This window comes from Chlorocebus sabaeus, chromosome 12, assembly GCF_047675955.1.
Source record: "Chlorocebus sabaeus isolate Y175 chromosome 12, mChlSab1.0.hap1, whole genome shotgun sequence".
Lineage (NCBI taxonomy): Eukaryota > Metazoa > Chordata > Mammalia > Primates > Cercopithecidae > Chlorocebus > Chlorocebus sabaeus.
The window spans coordinates 29,630,018-29,649,918 of NC_132915.1; the positions used below are offsets into that span (position 1 = coordinate 29,630,018).

The 19,901-nt window shown below is 41.5% G+C and overlaps 1 protein-coding gene across 2 annotated transcripts in view; it reads left to right on the plus strand.

The window, feature by feature from the left end:
* The window catches only part of DOCK8 (dedicator of cytokinesis 8), a 238,068-nt gene extending 220,044 nt beyond the window's left edge, over positions 1 to 18,024 (plus strand). For both annotated transcript variants that reach the window (XM_007969410.3, XM_007969411.3), the window contains 4 exons: positions 2,419 to 2,562; positions 4,540 to 4,646; positions 16,283 to 16,453; positions 16,922 to 18,024. In XM_007969410.3, the coding sequence (XP_007967601.3) occupies positions 2,419 to 2,562; positions 4,540 to 4,646; positions 16,283 to 16,453; positions 16,922 to 16,982 (483 nt within the window). In that variant the 3' untranslated portion in view covers positions 16,983 to 18,024. The remainder of the gene's footprint in view (positions 1 to 2,418; positions 2,563 to 4,539; positions 4,647 to 16,282; positions 16,454 to 16,921) is intronic.
* Positions 18,025 to 19,901: the final 1,877 nt, after the last annotated feature.

A 19,901-nucleotide genomic window follows, 5' to 3' on the forward strand; every position in this document is an offset into this window, starting at 1 on the left:
TATTCTTTAAAACACATACATATACATTTATTTGTCATCCTTTTTATGCAGGGCCACAGACTTCTCCCTGACTATAGGTTTGCTGATCACAGTTCAGCCTTTTCTTTTATAAACCACACCCATAGTGCTTTGTCCATGATTTTCAGTTTTGCTTTGTGTAAGCAGAGTGAGAGCTTAAAGATCTTTGTTAAACAATTTGAGAGCAGAAGCCTTCTGGATTTTTATGATTTTTTTTCTCCCCTAGACTTTGACAGTGGTCTTGTGCACACCTAATATGACAGGAATTTTTATAGCAACTCACTTTCATAATGTCTTGTCCAAGCACTTGGCTTGGTTTCCATAGAAACAACTCTTTTTCTTTCCACACCCATAGTTCACCAGTTTCTCCATTATCTAATTAGATGGGGTTATTAAAATAACAAGTATAACAGGCATAATCAAGTTGGTGCAGAAACACAGATGAATTGTGGTGAATATACACCTTGTCAGGCAGAAGCAGAAATAGCTGAGCTAACTGGAGAGTTGTCTACCAGGTAGTGTTCAGCCAGGTAACCACATCAGGGTGTGGGTTTCACAGAGGCCAAAGAAAGCCTGAAGCAGTGACTCAGTCAAGAGGAGGTGGGTTTAGAAGCCATCTGATGTACTTCCTATACTTCTTGCTTTGGACTTTTGAACACTGAGACATTCTAGGCATAACACAGATGTAAACTCATGGTGCCCAAAAGCATTTCAAAACCTTTTCTTTTCTTCATTCCTGCCTTCCTTTCCTTTCCTTCCTTTCTTTCCTTTCGTTCTTTCTCTCTCTGTCTGCCTCTCTCTCTCTCTCTCTTCCTCTCCTTTTCATTTTTGAGATAGGAACTCCCTTTGTTGCCCTAGAATGTTGTAGCATGAACATGGCTCACTGCAGCCTCGACCTCCTAGAGACAGGGGTCTCAACTTTGTTCCCCAGGCTGGTCTCAAACTCCTGGCCTCAAACGATCCTCCTGCCTCAGCCTCCCAAGGTGCTGGGATTACAAGTGTGAGCCACTGCACCAGCCTGAAGTTCTCTTGGCCATCCATAGTTCCCCGACAACCTCAACAACAGTTCTCAGCCATTTGCTAGGGCTGTAGAGCACAGTACCATAGACTGGGTGGCTTAAACAACTGAAACTTACTGTCTGCACAATTCTAGAGGCTAGAAGTTTGAAATCAAGATGCCAGCAGTGTTGGTGCCTTCTGAAGGCTGTGAGGAAAGGGTCTGTTCCAGGCCTGTCTCCCTGGCCTGTGGACAGCCCTCTTCTCCCTGTGTCTCTTCACATCATGTTCCCTCTGTGTTTGTGTCCAGATTTCCTCTTCTCATAAGGACACCAGTCATATTGGACTAGGGCTTACCCTGCTGGCCTCATTTTAACTTGATTGCCTCTATAAAGACCGTATTCCAAATAAGGTCACATTCTGAGGTACTGAAGGTTAGGACTTCAACATACACATTTTGGGAGAACACAATTCAACCGATAACATTCAGAAAAGACTCTACCCCCAGTCAGCAGAACTTAGCAAATTGATTGATTGACCCTTAAGAGAATTCCATTTACTGGAAATTCACCCTCAGGGTGAGTTGGGGAAGGCACAGGTGATATCAAAAGCTTGTGTTATGACAGGGGAGAAAATCTTGAGTGCTATGCTTCTAATATAGCTTTCTGCATTATAAGTTGAGTAACATGAGGCTGTGCGTGGTGGCTCATGCCTGTAATCTCAGCACTTTGGGAGGCCGAGGCAGGCAGATTGCCTAAGGTTGGGAGTTTGAGACCAGCCTGACCAACATGGAGAAACTCTGTCTCTACTAAAAATACAAAACTATCTGGGTGTGGTGGTGCGTGCCTGTAATCCCAGCTACTCGGGAGGCTGAGGCAGGAGAATCGCTTGAACCCGGGAGGCAGAGGTTGCAGTGAGCCGAGATCACGCCAGCCTGGACAACAAGAGTGAAACTGTGTCTCAGAAATAAATAAATAAATAAATAAATAAATAAATACATTGAATAACTTGCTCAATAATAGGAAAGGCAACCTGACAAGGTAGAAAAAACATGGACTTTGAATGTAGACATACTTGTGTTCGAATTATGACCTCCTCCCGTACTACCTGTGGCATTTGTGAAACTTAACCTTACAAATCCCCTTTTGACTGTAAAATGGAGAGTATAAAGAGGTTGTTGAAAGGAGTAAATGATAAATGTATCTAAAGTTCCTGGAACATAAGAAATCAAGAAATGTTAGGCCCATCTTTCTTTTTAACCTGTTAAGAGTATTTTAAATTACTCTGAAAGGCTTTCCCCAGCTGCCTCTTCAAATCTAGGTGGCCTCTCTCTCATAGCTCCAGGCTTGTCCATAGCTTATGGGACCAGACAGTGACTTCCCTATGTTTACGTCTCATGTTCAGTTTGTTTTGACACCGATTGAAGTTGCCATTGAAGACATGAAGAAGAAGACCCTGCAGTTAGCGGTTGCCATTAACCAGGAGCCCCCTGATCCAAAGATGCTTCAGATGGTGCTGCAAGGCTCTGTGGGAGCTACTGTAAATCAGGTAAGCAAAATCAGAGGGTGGTAGTTCCTCTGGTTCTTATTATTTGGGTTGTCATTGTACTTCTGCACCCTCCTTCCTTGGGGTTGATGAGGACTTTGATCCATAGACAAACACAGAGATGTTCCTACACTTAGCCTGAACACTTGTGAGGTTCAGAAGACTTTTAGGAGGCCTCTTCCCTTTCATGCAACAACCCCAGGTAAAAAAGAAATCCTAGAGATGAGTGCCCAGGTTTTAAGGAGTACCATTTTCTCAGAGGAGTCTCCACTTCGGGGCCAAACCTGACAATATGATGCCAATCTGGAGTCCTGTTGAAGAATGCTTAGTCATGACCAATACATGCAGAGTCATTGCAGGGCTTGAGACTCACCTACAAATGCCTATAGGAGAGAGGGAAAAGGATCTAGAACATCCAACTCTTGGGTCAGTCAGCAGATGAACCCAGCATGCCAAGGACCTTGACAACCAGGAATGACCTGGGACCTGACTTCTTAGGCCACTTCAGACAAGACTAGCTCTTCTTCTCAGACTTATTAGAACCTGACTCCCAAGTTCAGCATGGTGCTCAACCAGTCTCCGATGGAGGGAGCTAGCAGCCTAATACCTCTGTCCAGTGGGCCTCCTTAATTCAATTCTAGATCTGTTCTTGTCCACACTTCCACACTCAGATATTCAGTGAGCATCATCAGTCTTTTCTCATTCAGCATAATTGGATTTCCCCACAAAAATTCTGAGCGTACTTGACATCAAGGGAGCAGAAACAGAGAAAAGCCTGTTGCATTCCCAAGATCAGGAAAAAAAATGAGGAAACTTTTGCCTTTGTAAGTGCCAACTCTTTGATGAAATGGAAGACTTTCCAAGCCCACAAGCATGGTGTATCTGTATACTATGGATATCTCTGACTCAACCCTGCAGTTATGCAAAATAATGTTTGCCACGGGGGCAACTAGACCAGTGAACAAAAATGAATAGATCAAGGCAATCCTGATATTTAGAAAAGCAACTCAAAGCACGTACCATTTGATGTAGTTGTATTACATTTACATATGAATGAAAATCTATTATTAGTAGTATTTGATTAATAAAATAATATTTGGGGCCAGGCTCGGTGGCTTATGCCTATAATCCCAGCACTATGGAAGGCTGAGGTGGGTGGATCACTTGAGGTCAGGAGTTTGAGACCAGCCTTGCCAACATGGTGAAACCCCATCTCTACTAAAAATACAAAAATTAGCCAGTGTGGTGGCGGGCGCTTGTAGTCCCATTACTTGGGAGGCTGAGGCAGGAGAATCACTTGAACCCGAGAGGTGGAGGTTGCAGTGAGCTGAGATTATGCCACTGCGCTCCAGCCTGGGAGACAGAGTAAGACTCTGTCTCAAAAACATCAACAACAATAAAAAAGACAATAAATTTGGGCTGTGTACGGTGGTGCACGCCTGTAATCCCAGCAATTTGGGAGGCTGAGGTGGGTGGATTACTTGAGGCCAGGAGTTCAAGATCAGCCTGGGCAATGTGGCAAAATCCCATTGCTACAAAAATAGCCAGGTATCGTGGCACACACCTGTAGTCCCAGCTACTTGGGAGGCTGATGTGGGAGAATCACTTGAGCGTGGGAAGAGGAGGCTGCGGTGAGCAGGGATCATGCCACTGCTCTCCAGCCTGGGTGACAGAGCGAGACCCTGTCTAAAAAACAAAAACAAAAACAAAAAACACATACAGAGAAAATGCATTTATACTTCTGAGTATTCTTCTACAATTTCAGACTCCTCCTAAGGAATCAAAGTTTCCTGAGATGTCCAAGACCTTCCTTGATTCTTTTTTGTTTATTTCAAACCAACTACAAAATTAAATGTTCAAACTAAAATGTCACTCCAATATTTTCTCTCAAGCAATTTAATTTTCTTCATGTGTGTGTGTGTGTATATATATATATATACACACACACATATATATATATATTTCTTTTTTTTCCACCAGGGGCCACTGGAAGTAGCCCAAGTGTTCTTGGCTGAAATTCCTGCTGATCCAAAACTCTATCGACATCACAACAAGCTGAGGTTATGCTTTAAGGAATTCATCATGAGGTAAGAAGGAAAACGGCTGGGAATTTCAGTAGAGCAGTGGTTCTCAAAGTGCAGTCTTAGACCAGCAGCTTCAGCATCACCTGAGAACTTGCTAGAAAGACAAAGTCTCAGGCACCTCCAGACCTGCTGAATTGGAATCTCTGGAGGTGTGGCTCAGCAATGTGCATTTTAACAAGCCCTCCAGGTGATCCTGATGCACACTGAAGTTTGAGGACCACTGCAACAGAGCAACACTACTTGAACTACTAATGAGTAACTAACATGTAAACTATAAAACGCTTTTGTGGCTGGCATCCCATGTGCCTCACCATCACTTGTTGTAAAACAAGTATCATCATCTTCCTCATTTTACAAAAGAGGAATCGGAGGTTCAGAGAGGGGAGAGAATCTTACTTAAGGTCACACAGACAGTTGGCAGCAGAGCTGAGCTCAGACCAGGTCTTCTGAATCCAAATAGTCCACGTGTCCATCAATGTGCTAATATTCCACTGATGCACTAGAGTCGCAGAGGTTCTTTGCATTGGCAGTCATTGTAATGTTACAAATCTTATATCTTATTTTTTGTAAAAATAGACACTGCCTCAAATTGAGAGAGGCAAGTTCTAAAACCAGGCTTTTCAAAGGTATTATCCTGTAACAGTTCCCCATGTCAGACGAGTCTCATCTCTCTTCCTAAATTCTGCAATGGAGCTGGCTTCAAGAGCAGTCAGTTAGGAGCTGGGTCTTTGGTCGAAGTCTTGTAATTTATTGCAATACAGACAGATATGTTGGGTCTCCAATGGCCCTAAAAAAATGAGTATGAAGGATATGATGGCATTTCTCCTATACGAAAGAAGGACTTCAGAAAAATGTGTACCAATATTTCTTTTCATTCAAAACCTTAGAGAAGAATATTAAGTATAGGAATATCTTCACTTGGCAGATGGGGATAAAGGAGACTAAAGGTTAAAGTTTGCTAAATTCAGTGAAAACTCATCCAAATGCAAGCATTTGTGAGGTCAGAGATATCTCCTTCACAGGCTTTTGTGAGAGGTCCACAACTTTGCTACATATACATGAGACGCACTGTGCCCGTCAATGAATCACAGCCACTTGGTAATAGGATGTGTGTGTGGCCTTGTGTGTGTGTATTTGTGCGTGTGTGTGAACATACTCACAGATTATCTTGATTCATGTTTTGATATTTGAATTGTTTCCTGTATTTGACAACAGTTCTGACAAAAAAAGTAGATTTTTTTTTTTAGTACATAATACATATCTTTTAAAAGGCTAGAAAATTATTTGGGGAATTATTTTATTATTTCATTTTATTTTGAGACAGGGTCTCACTCTGTCACCCAGGCCTGAGTGCAGTGGCATAATCTCGGCTCACTGCAACCACCACTTCCCAGGCTCAAGAGATTCTCCTCCCTGAGCTTCCCAAGTAGCTGGGACTACAGACGTGCGCCACCACACCTGGCTAATTTTTGTATTTTTAGTAGAAATGGGGTTTCACCATGTTGGCCAGGCTGGTCTTGAACTCCTGACCTCAAATGATCCACCTGTCTCAGTCTCCCAAAGTGCTGGGATTACAGGCATAAACCACCGTGCCAGCCCTATCTTTCATTTTTTGTGGAGACACGGTCTCACTATGCCATCTAGACTGGTCTTGAACTCCTGGGCTCAGAGATTGGGGGCTTTTTAAATTTTTTTCATATATTTTTATTTAAGATTAATTATGGTTGAAGGCTTCCAAAGTTGACAATGCCCCAGGACCTCTAAAAGGACCTACGAAACGTTTAAAGAGCACTCACTATATTCCAGGCATGATATTAGTTATGGGAATACAGAGATCTGACTTGTTCCTCTGTTCTTGATGACAGGACATAGCTCTGCATGGCTGAATAACACAATGCAGCATACGCACAGAACTTTAAGAATGACTACCTACAGGAATATAGAGATCAGAAAAGAGAAATCAGTTTCAGGCTGGAGCGTTTGTGGGAGGTGTTATGGAAAAACACCACTTAAATCTTGTCTTAACTATATAGGTGGAAGACAGACACTAGTGGGAAGAGGGAGCCATGACAGTGACCCTGCCTGATCCAAGGTTTCATTTTCAGCTGTTTTAGTTACCCATGGTTTGAAAGTATTAGGTATTCTGAGAGAGAGAGAGACCATATTCACATAACTTTTATTTCAGTATATTGCTATAATTGTTGTTAATCTCTTACTGTATCTAATTTGTAAATTAAGCTTTATCAATAAGTATGTATGTATAGGGAAAAAACATAATATACGCAGGATTCGGTACCATCCGCTGTTTCAGGCATCCCCTGTGGGTCTTGGAACCTATCCCCGGGGATGAGGAGGACTGGGTACCAGTGAGTGGAACAGCGGGACCACGAGACTTTGTCAGGAATGCCTCCGATGCACCGGACTCCTCTAAGTCCGCCTGGAGCAGCATGTTCTCATGAGCATGCTAGGACAAGGAGGAAAGATTGGAAACACGATAATATCAGTAAATGAGGCTATGAATAGAATTTAAATGCATAAGAAAACTTGTCAAGAGAGTGATTTTCATTTACTTAAGTTTGCCTCAATTTTTTCTACTAGTTATAAATCTTGCAATCTAGTATCTCATGGGTACGATCCTTTCCATGACTCCACCTAGGTAAAATGTACTTACAAAATCCCTACTAAACATGTGTTTCTCATTAGCTCCCAGCCCCAGGAAAAGTTACTCCCAAAAGAAACAGAACCTAGTAAAACTAGTCCCAGGCAAGAGATACAAGAGTAAATGGACTTTTCTAGGATTGGTCCTTTTACAAAGTCATGCATTAGAGTTTCAATAATGATGCTATCATTCTCCCCAGATGGCCTGCAGAAATGTTGGATTTTCAAAATCAAATTCTCCATTTTCAATGTTGTTCTCCTGCCCTTTTAATGGTGATTCCACATGGGAACCAGTCCCACCTTTCTCCCCGCTGGCTGGGCTGCTGCATTGTTCTAGGAATGCCAGGAGACTGTCAGTGCTTCGCAAACTTCACTGTTCTTATAAATCACCTGAGGATTTGTCAAAATGCAGATTTTGGCCTGATGCAGTGGCTCCGCCTCTAGTCCCAGCACTTTGGGAGGCTGAGGTGGGAGGATTATTTGAGCCCAGGAGTTCAGGACCAGCCTGGGCAACATGACCAAACTCCGTCTCTTTAAAAAAATAGAAAAATGTAGCCAGGCAGGGTCGTGGTGTGTGCCTGTAGTCCCAGCTACTGGAGAGGCTGAGGTGGGAGGATAGCTTGAGCCCAAGGAGGTCAAGGCTGCAGTGAGCCATGATTGTGCCACTACACTCCAGCCTGGGTAACAGAGCAAGACCCTGTCTCAAAAAAAGAAAAAGAAAAATGCAGATTCTGATTCAGTAGGTCTGGGGTGGGTCCTGAAGCACTGCATTTCTAACAGTCCCCAGGTGATGCTGCTGCTGCTACAGTGGACCAAACTTTGGGTGGAGAGCCTGCAAAGATTGCTTAATTTCCTCCCTTTCACATTTTCTCCCTATTACTTCTCCTTCCTTCCCTAAGGACTTAATTTCTGAGGCCATCTTTATCATCATTTACCTCTTTTGTCTTCTGCTTCCTCCCTTCAAAAAAGCAAACATGCTCAAACTGCTGCACTTGGAACCAACTATAGACGTCAGTTCATCCATTCATTTGGCAATTATTGAGCTCCTACTTTGTGCCAGGCACTGTGCTGCATATGTGAAAGGACGAAGTCCCAAAACCAGTGGGATAAGGCTGCAGGCAAAACAGTACTGCTGCTCATGATTCATCTCTGTGTGCAAACGCAGCAGTTGGCCTGCCCTCCACTTTATTCCACAGAGATTGGAAGGCATGGGTGAGAGTGTGCTGATGGCTGCACAGCTGTGTAAATTTACTAAAACTCATCAAACTCTACACGTAAAATGGGTGAATGTTATGGTATGTAAATCGTACCCTGAATACAGGTGGTCGATGAGGTGCCTCTGTGGCTTAATTGCTTCTCAAGTCCAATCTGGAAATTACAGCTTTTAATGAATAGAGTAACTATTTTTTCACGTTGTTTGCACCGGTGTATTTTCTCCTCCACTCTGCTAACAGACAGCAGAGGTGACGCAGAAGTGGAAAATGTTTGGGGCTTGAACAGCTCTCAGGTTTCCCCTTTGGTAAGCTTCAGCTTCTCAGCAGACTTGGACTGTAGATCGATAAGCCCAGATTTCCAAGATGACCATAAATGAGCCTTCTGTTGCTGAGAGCTCATAGCGGAAATGTTTGCATGCCAGGCCCACTGTGTCTAGTGCCACCCCTGGGCAGCAACCTTTCTGACTCAGCTGTAGTGGAAGCAGAAACAGCCATAAAGAATCCTGGCAGCCTGACTTGCTGCAGCCAGCACTCGTCCAGCCAGTCCTGCAACTCTTCAGACTGTTACCAACTGGGACCTCAATCTGCTTCTGTCCTTTCCCGCAATCATAAAAAACATCTCAGGTTCAGAAGCCAAGACAGAGAGATACAATGTTCTATCTTCCTCTTCTGCTCCCCCAAACACCCCGACCATTTAGGTTTTTACATTTTCTCCTTTACACTTATCTGGACTTTCTCATTCCTATAAAGACTAAGTGATGTTCAATTTGTTTTTTAATTTAAATAAAAGATAGTAGTACTCATTGGCACCAGTTACAGCTTGCCTTTAAGAGAAGTAGCTTCAGGTACGCCCTGAAAGGGTTCTGCAGCATGTATGTGGTCATAGGCTCAGAGAACAGGCTGTTGAGTGGTGGTGTTTTTAAACTGGAGTTGGGGTCTATGAAGAGGAAGGAGAAGGAATTTGTCCGAGTAGCCAAAGGGCAACCAAATGTGTAGAGTGTAGGTGGAAACAGAAGCAGTAGTTTTTAACTTGAGACCAAGTTCATATGTCTGGCTTATAGCTGGAAATGGGGAAATGGCTTTCCTAGGCAGTATATGTGGCATTGGGGTTGGGAATATGGGCACTCAAGCCAGATTGCCTGAGTTCAGATTCCATTCTGCTTTAACTAGATATGTGACCTTGAGTAAGTTACCTACCCTCGGTTTCCCCAGATGTAAAATGGGAATAATAATTCTAACTATCCCCCTTGTAGTTAATGTCAGAATAAAATCAGTTAATACATGAAACTAAGAATAAGACTTCGTACATACTAAGTGTAACATTATTCATTGGGACAAATGGGGAACTGATGGATTTGAGTGGGAAATAGAGAATTAATCTGACTTAAATACAGAGATTGTCTATCCATGATTTGTCTGTCTGTATAAAGTTTGAATCATAAGACACAGTGATGCCTGTGAGACATTGGCCTGGGAGCAGCAGGATTCTGGGTTTATATCCAACTGTGCTATCCCACAGCCATGTGACTAGACAGGGCACTTTGCCTCTTTGCATGTTAGTTTCATCAGCTATGAAATAAAGAGACTAGAACACAGCATCTCTAATAGTTTATCATTCTCATATTCGATAGATCAATAAGCCCAGATAGTTCATTTACTTAGACTGGATCTGTCAGGCATAATACCACCACCATGTGCTCTGGCTTTAGCTATGTGCAGAGACTGTTCTGAACATTTGATAAGTATCAACTAATTTAATCTTTACATTAATTTATGGCATAGGCTCTTACCACTCTTATATCACAGATGAAGAAACTATGACACGGAGAGGTTAAATAACTTGTTTAAAGTTGCAAAGCCAGTAAGTAGCAAAGCGGGATTCAGAGGTGAGCACTCTGGCTCCAGAGTCCATCCTCTTAATTGCCATGCTGAGCTCTTCCCTCTAGCGACTATATTCAGTTGCTAGTAACAGAAGTAAGAGTAGCTTAAATAAGAAATGTATTTTTCTCTCACATTAAATAAGATTGGAGGTAGTCGATGTAGAGCTGTATAGTGGCCTCATAAAGTCATCAGAGACCCTGCTTCTTTTCCTTTCCTTTGTCATGCCATCCTGGTTATAGTGCACCCATTCTCATGGTCATGATATGGTTGCCAGGGCTCCAGTCATTGTGGCCACATCTAGGCAAGTGTCAGGAGTAGAAATAAGGAAAGAGCAAAAAGATATGCTCCTTTCCCAGTGACTTCACCTATATTATCAGCTATCCCTACCTGCATGGGAGGCTAGGAAATGTAAGTTTTCAGGTGGCCACACTGCCTGGAGTTCTGCTAGAGAAGAAAGAATGGATATTGAGAAAACAACTAACAAATTTTTTTCTGCCACATTGAGGAACCAATGCATGGGCTGTGCTGAAAAAGGGGGGCCAAGACTGTGTACAGTGGCTACGCCTGTAATCCCAGCACTTGGGAGGCTGAGATGGGCGGATCACTTGAGTTCATGAGTTCAAGACCAGCCTGGGCAACATGGCAAAACCTCGTCTTTACAAAAAATACAAAAAAATTAGCTGGGTGTAGTGCCTATAGTTCCAACTGCTCAGGAGGCTGAGGGGAGAGGATCACTTGAGCCCAGGAGGCAGAGGTTGCAGTGAGCTGAGATCACACCACTGCATTCCACCCTGCATGACAGAACGAGATCCTCTCTCTAAAAAAAGAGGGGGCACCAAGAGATGCAGAGAGGGTAAGGGCTGCATGACTACTGTCTCTGTAGGAGACCTTAACTCTATACATGGAGGCCCCAAAATGTTACTGTCATTAAAAGCCAGGAATCCTTTTCTGGAGGTGCAACTTCTTGCCCTTTCTAATCCCTATCAGTCTGGTTTCTGTAGGATTTTGACTACTAGAAAACCCTAGGCATATTTGTTCTAAGAAAATACTTGAATTCAGTGAATTTACCAACAAAGGGAGCATTAGAGGATGTGAGGGAAGTCTGGAATGGTTGTATCACTGAGTGAGAGCAGCACAGATGTTTGTGGACCTAATGAGAATGTTACAGAAAAGACCATTTTTTAAAAGTTGTTTGCAGTGTCATTTTATGATCTTGTGTACATTTTCCAAGAGATATGGCTATTCTCTAGGAGGGATATTTAGTGCGTGGCCCTCTTTAGCTTAGGGACTTAAATTAACATAGTAGAAATTATTTCAATTTTAATCAAATAAACTAGAGAATATAACCCAAATGACTGAAAGGAAGAAATATAGAAAAAGGATATAAAATAATTTTATGCATTATAAAAGTTTAAAGACATAAAGTAATATTACTACGTAAAATCTAATTTTTTTAACTCCAGCTATTAATATATTTGTCTTTATAAAATACCACATTTATTAATTGCTATGTAACAAACTACCTCAAAATTTAGTGGCTTAAAACAAAATTTAATTATTATTGTGGTACATAATAATTTTTGCTATCTTCATTTCTACTCCTGATACTTGCCTAGGATGTGGTCATGATGGCTGGGGCTCTAGCAGCTGTATGTGACCATGAGAATGGTTGTGCTATAACTTGGGGTTGGCTGGGCTCAGCTAGGTGGTTTTTGCTTGAAGTCTCTCACTCAGTTGCAGTTAGCCAGCAGCTAGGACTTGAATTACCTGAATGCTTCCTCACTGATGTCTGGTGTCTGGGCTGAAAATACTCAAACAGCAGGGACTCCTCCTCTCTCTAACTCTCCTTCTTTCCACATGGTCTCTCCTGCATGACAGCTTTAGGGTAACTAGACTTGTCACAGGATGGTTCAGAATTCCCATAGTACACAGAGAGAGAAACAGAGGCCATATTATCTTCTATTAGCCAGTCATATAGTACCACCTCCACCACATCCTGTTCACTGTGGCTGTCACAAAGAACCACCCACATCTTAATGGGGATATGGGCAAGGTTCTAGGAGAGCACATTATTCTTGTGGCCATTTTTAGAAAATACAATCTGCCACACTCCAGAAGCACCAGTCTGCCTTATTATCACAGCTTCTCATTTAATTCTCCCAGCAACCCTGGATTATATGAGCTTATTATCCCCATTTTCCAGAAGAGAAAATTGAAGATTTTTATGGTTAAGTCATCCTGCTAATGAGTAGCAGCTGGTTTCAACCCCAGTTCTGTCTGCATATAAAGGATTTAACTCAGTCAAGGGCACATAGTAAGCAATCAGTATGTGTTAGCTAACTACTACTACTTCTGCAAAGATTAAGGGGAGTTTAGTTAATTCTACCAAAGTTGTCAGAGTTGACTTCCCCAAATTAGCTGTTAGCTTTGGCAGGCCTCATCCCATCTCCTGTAGTCTGCCAATGTTATAAACTTGGGCCTTGAAGTCATCCTGAAACTGATTTTATTTTACACGTGGTGGTACTTGTAACTGTTAGTTAACAAGCAATAAAAAGATAATAATAAGAGGTGATATAGATTTCTCAGGATTCAAAGGCCATATACCTTCCCTTCTATTTCTTCCCTAAAACCTTTAATTCGTAACCTTAGGTATCCTATAATTTGCTTCAATTAATGTCAAATTTAAAAGATAGGTGAAAATCCAGTTAAGGGAGTTCTTTTGGATTCTGTGTCAGTTAAATCCAGTCCTTCTTCTATAGCAGGCTAATTCCATGATGAAGCTGTGGTCGTAGGTTTATTTTTGCCTAGCCAGGTAGCTTTTCCTTGCTACATGCCATCCTCTTCCTCTTTGACTGTCATCCTGAAAATGTGTTCAGTGTTAAGAGGATTTGATAACAATGTCTGGGTATCTCCATAACATAGCCCAAATATAGTACCACTATTAGGAAAATAACGTAAGCCATATTGATCACCCAAATCTTATTCATTTGAAGGATAATCTAATTATTACTAATTATTGCATGTTAGGAAACATACAGTCATTATTCTATCCCTTTAAGGTTTTTTGATTTGTAAGTTCCCTTGGTTAGAAGAGTATGAAACAAAAGACAAGACTTTATCATGTTTAAATAACATGATTTTCTTCTTTGGTGTGTACCATACTATGTAGGAGACAGGGAAAACACCAGGTTTAACAGTCCACAAGCCAGATAACCATGATGAGTTCTAAAGATTTTCTCTTTGTTTTAATGCTCTGCAGTTTTGCCATGACAAGGCTGGATATAGATCTCTTGTTGTTCATTAGAGGATTTATATCTCTCTTCAACTCTATAAAATTATCAGCTGGGGTCGGTGGCTCACGCCTGTAATCCCAGCACTTTGGGAGGCCAAGGCAGGTGGATCACGAGGTCAGGAGATTGAGACCATCCTGGCTAACACGGTGAAACCCCATCTCTACTAAAAATACAAAAAATTAGCCGGGCGTGGTGGTGGGCGCCTATAGTCCCAGCTACTTGGGAGGCTGAGGCAGGAGAATGGCATGAACCCGGGAGGCGGAGCTTGTAGTGAGCTCAGATCGCACCACTGCACTCCAGCCTGGGCGACAGAGTGAGACTCCATCTCAAAAAAAAAAAAGAAAAGAAAATTATCAGCTATTATCTCTTTAAATTTTGCCTCCCTCTCATTTTCCATTCCCTTGGAGATTCTATTAGATGTGTGTTGGATCTGCCTTATATCTGTATGTCTCTTAACCAATTTTTTCATATATTTTATTTTTTAAATCTCATTGGTGATTTCCTTGGATCTGTCATACATTTAATTCTCCAGTTATGTCTAGTCTATTATTTAACCTTTAACCTTTCCATTGAGGTTTTTCTCTTTTAGCAACAGCATTTTTTATTTTTATTTATTTATTATTATTATTTTTTTCTTGGTGAGACAAGGTCTGGTTCTGTCACCCAGGCTGGAGTACAGTGGCATGATCTTGGCTCACTGCAACATCCACCTCCCAGGCTCCAGTCATCCTCCCACCTCAGCCTCCCAAGTAGCTGGGACTACAGGCACCTCTCACCATACTCAGCTAATTTTTATATTTTTTGTAGAGATGGGGTTTTGCCATGTTGCCCAGTCTGGTCATTAACTTGTGAGCTCAGGCAATCCACCCACCTTAGCTTCCCAAAATGCTAGGATTACAGGCATGAGGCACCACACCCAGCCTAGTGACTGCATTTTTCTTTTATCTAGAAGTTCTGTTTGGTCCTTTTCTGAACTTTTCCTGGTCTCTTTTTTCATATTCCCTGTTTATTTGTTTTTATCATGGATTGTATACCTTTTATTTATTTTCTTCTTTTTTTTCCAGTTACATGGTTACTTAGGATTTTATACATTTTATTTCCTCTCTATATTAACTTTGGTTTTTTACATTGTTTTATTATCTCTAATTCTTATTGGACTAATTCTTTTGTTTGATGCATAGTTTTCCCTCTTGGTGGTTGGTTTCCTCATATGGTTTATAATTTTTTATTGTGAGCTCATCTTTGGCAGGAGTGGCCCATATGCCCTGATTGAGAATGTGTTCCTCCAGAGCAACTTTATGTTGGTTTGTCTGAGCTGTAGCAATTTCAATAATCTTGGACTGGCTTTTAAGTTATTTTCTCACTTTGAAGCACATACAGTCAAGGAATGTACATTTGTAACTTATACCACGTGTGGTGCAAGCCTAGAATTTCCATTTCTCAAGATGACTTTCTTTCCCATGAATGGCCCTAAGCTGATAGCAAGTTTCATCCTGCCTCTCTGGATAGCTTGCAGCATTTTTCTAAATCCCCTTTCATAGACGGGGTAGCTTTTCAAGGTTCTGGATGATATGCAGGTGGCATATCCAGAATCTCCCTTTGCCCTGGCCAAGGCCAGATCACTAATCTTGTGTGAGCTTTGAAACCCCTTGCCCCCCGCACATAGACCTATATGCAGTCCTAAAATCTTAATGGACAGTCCTACTGACAGCTGCCTTGCCATCTGCTCCTGCAGTCACTCTAGCTTTGATTTTTCTCTTTCTTTCTGGCACCTGGTGTTCCCCTTTCTCTTTCAACAAGTTTTTGCTGTGCGTTCCTAGCGCTTCTGTATGTGTGTAGCAGGAGGGGGCTGAATGCCATCTGCTCTGTCTGCCATGTTGCTGTAAATCACAGTGAGATTTTGTAAGTATAACGGCTTCCATTCTGCAGTGTCTTGAGTTTGACTCTTAGATCCATCACTTCCTCACAGTGTTATCTGGGGCAAGCATCCTAACATTTCTGAGTTTCAGGAACAAAATAGAGATAAATGCTGACTTTTTAGGGTTGTTGGGAAAATTAAACAGATAATGCAGGTAAAACTTCTTGAAACTTCTTCTGGCACATAGCAAGTCAGAGGTTCTCAGTCCTGGCTAGGTTGGCTTCGGTATCCCCTGGGCAACTTTTCAAAATTAGACATTTCTGGGCCAGAAGCAATGGCCCACACTTATAGTCCCAGCTACCCAGGAGGCTGAAGTGGGAAGATCACTGGAGCCCAGGAGGTCGAAGTTTGCCATGAGCCATGATCACGCCACTGCACTCCAGCCTGGGTGATAGAGTGAGCCCCGTCTCAAAAAATAGTAAAAAAGGTAAAAAAAACACACACACATACACACAGAGATTTCTGGGTGCTACCCCTCAGCAGTTGTGATTCATTAAGTCTGAGATAAATCCCAGAAATCTGCATTTTGAAAAGCTCCACAGGTAACCCCAGTATGTCACCCAGATTGAAAGCACTCTTAAAGTTATTCAAAAAATCGTAAGTAGTTTCATTGTTCTCAGATTTCTAAGCACTTCGAAGTCATTTATTTCTCCCATACTAATATTTTCATCTCAGATGTGGTGAAGCCGTAGAGAAAAACAAGCGTCTCATCACGGCAGACCAGAGGGAATATCAGCAGGAACTCAAAAAGAACTATAGCAAGCTAAAAGAGAACCTCAGGCCAATGATCGAGCGGAAAATTCCAGAACTGTACAAGCCAATATTCAGAGTTGAGAGTCAAAAGAGGTAAGAACAGGGCAGAGGAGGCCTCTTCCTGGGGGATAAAGGGCAGCACATGGGACCCAGCACTTTGGGGCATGCTCTGCTGCACTTGGGGAGCTGCAGAACCTCCAAAGGGTAGAAGATGGTCCTGCAATCAGAAAGGCTACCAGAGCGTGATTCATTCTGCTTCCATCCTCCCCATCCTTGTTCCTTGATCCCTCCCAGACACCTTGGTGTTGGTCTTGTGCCCGGGTATTCCCAGGGCTGAAGGATGGCCTGTGTTGGTTTTTCTGTTTGGCTGGTTGGTTTGTATGTTTGTTTTGGCACAGTGTGAAGGGGTCACAGACCTTTCACTTATTATTTGCTGAGTTCTCCATGACTGATGTCCATTTCTACCGGGTGATCCATCCCCAACCCTTTCTAAAAGGCTAATTGATCTTTCTTGCTTATGTATGCTCTTTCCCTCTCTTTCCTCTCTTTTCTTAATTTCAGGGACTCCTTCCACAGATCTAGTTTCAGAAAATGTGAAACCCAGTTGTCACAGGGCAGCTAAGAAAAGCCATCTTCATTCGTGGAGACTGTGGCCCTGCAACTCTGCAAAAGGACGCGCTGGTACTTAAAAAATGGGACATCTGCCACCCAGGACCGACTGTATACTCCCTGATCGGCCAGCACTCTGGAAGCTTTGGGATCCAAAGAACCATGGAATTATACCCAAATGGACTCTGACCAGATTTTTGCCATACTGGGGGGTGGCGGGATGGAGAATGGGTACTCAGGCATGACTGCGTATTTATTAAAGTGTGTTTTTTCACAATGTACCAAACAAGGCATAAGCAGCTTCTCCTGCTGACTGGCCAATCACTGCCCATCTGAGAGATGATTTCCTCTGGCCCATATTTGAATTTATTGGAGTAACTCAAAATGCCTGAGGAAAAATGGAAAAATTATCCACCAATCGATTCAAACTGAACTTCACTCTTTATAGGAAGGGAAGGTGAAGTTGTAGGAGTACAAAACATTTTCAATTAATCTGCAAAGGGAAGTCTTACTACAATTCTAAAAATCATCATGGTTGGAAATTTGGGAGTAGATTATTTGTGAACTTGCTACCCTTTTGGTAATGGTGGACTAATTGTTGTATAGTTATTTTTGTTTTATTATTACTGTTATGTTAAGTTAATTTAACATGCCTTTATAGAGGAATACATTCGAAGCACTGATGTAGGAAATACACGGTACTTGGAGCAGTCAGCCAAAACTCACAGATACTGCTTTCACTTAAATGGAAACAATGCTCCAATAATGCTTTGCTTTTTTTCTTATGTCACTGTTGCATACTATCTATTTTTCTCCTCTCTGGGACCAAGTTTCTTTTTATAAAGCAATAATATCTCTGTTTTCATTTTAGTACATTGTGCTCTCTGTCAGCATATGTATATTAGCTACAAAATATATTCAACTTTGACTTCTTTTGACGATGTACTTTAGGAAAAAGAGGAACAAAGACATTATTTGAGAATTAAATTATATATTTTTAATATGACTGATGACCTTGACTGATAATAAAGATGTAATAAGAATTGCAAGCTAAATGTTTCCCTTTGCAACTCATGTTTTGTGTTTTGTTTTGCTGACAACTCATAATGTTTTGTAAAGCACTTCAGAGAGAAGACAGATGCATCATCCTGGCCTCCATCAAATAACAGTATCCAAGGTGGCACCTCTTCTGCAATGTTTAACCCTGGTAGTCATGAATGATGACTTAGTTCGGATATTTCAGAACTTTTTGTTTATACCATCAGGTATGCATGAATTTATAGACTGAAAGAGGACTTTAAAAATAATAATTAAAACTCACCAGTTTAAGTGCTAAACTTTTTATTTTTTAGGTATTTGGGGAAGAACTCTTTTTAAAGTATATTATACACCTAACTGCTTTTTAAAATGAGTACACATGACATATTTTAATTCCATATGTATTTCCCTACTCTTTGGGAGACACTGGGTTGAGACCAAGGTCAAAAAACATTGTAACTGCCCTCCAAATCATCTCCGTTCCATGAGGAAGATCATATACATGTGTAGTAGCCACAGTACAGAATAGACTAGAACAGAGCCCATAGCATGTAACCTTTTCCTGACTAACTCAAGGATGGCCATTTATACCAATACCTATTGTATTAGATTCTGCCCTATAACAATAAGGGTTAGATGCTAAGTTATATAGTCCTGGACCTTAACTCTAATAGCCATAATAACCCTAGTAACCTAGAATATTCCTGATTAAATATCCCCTGCTTTTAGATACCTGGGGTCCATTTGGGTTTGTTTTTTACAATCTCTTTTGTACCACAGTAGGTACATTTGCTTCATGAGCGCAGGAACACGTTTACTGCTGCATTCTAATCCCCTAACCTCACACTCAAACACACAAAAGATACCCAATAAATATTTGTTGATTCACTAAATGAATGAATGATGAGTAGACCTGCTTCTAGAAGTGCACTGACCAATAAGAAAGTAAGGCAAGCCACATATATAATTTTAAAAATTCTAGTAGCCATATTAAAAATAATAATAGGCCAAGTGCCGTGGCTCATACCTGTAATACCAGCAATTTGGAAGACCAAGGTGGGCAGATCATTTGAGCCCAGGAGTTTGAGACCAGCCTGGGCAACATGGCTAACCCCATCTCTACCAAAAAAATATAAAAATTAACCAAGTGTGGTGGCATGTGCCTGTAGTCCCAGCTACTCAGGAGGCTAAGGTGGGAGGATCACTTGAGCCCAGAAGGTTGAGGCTGCAGTAAGCCATGATCGTGTCACTGCACTCCAGCCTGGGTGACAGAGTTAGACCTTGTCTCAAAAAATAATCATTATCATAAAAAGAAACCAGCAAAATTAACTTTACTAGTATATTTAACCCAATATATATGAAATATTATTTCAATATGCTGCCACTATAAAAAATTATTTTACAGTCTTTTTTTTCCATATTAAGTCTTCAAAAATCTGATGTGTAGTTTGTACTTACAGCACATTGCAGTTAGGACTGGCCACATTTTAAGTGCTCAATAGCTAGATGGGGCTACTGGCTACCATACTGGATAGTGCCATTCTAGAAGCTTTCAGCTTTTTTAACTTGATGCCTCTGATTTGTGGGCACAGAATATAGATAACCGAAGAAGTGGGAATAGTGTCTAAAGTAAGAATGATAGGGTATAATTGAGAGCCCCATGAGCCTACCTAGGAGAGAGACTTGTGGGGTTGGAGAATAAGGATTTGTCAATATTGGCTCTAGCTGTTCACACTCTTTCTGGGCTAACTCCCAGATAGTTTCTCAACTCCAGATAGTTAAGTGGGGAGCATGGCTGCACTTTTTAAAGTGATGGCATAAAAAAAGATATTGAACGTTGGTCCTCTGATTATATATTCATAATGCAGTTAGAAAAGAAGCATTTTAAGAATCT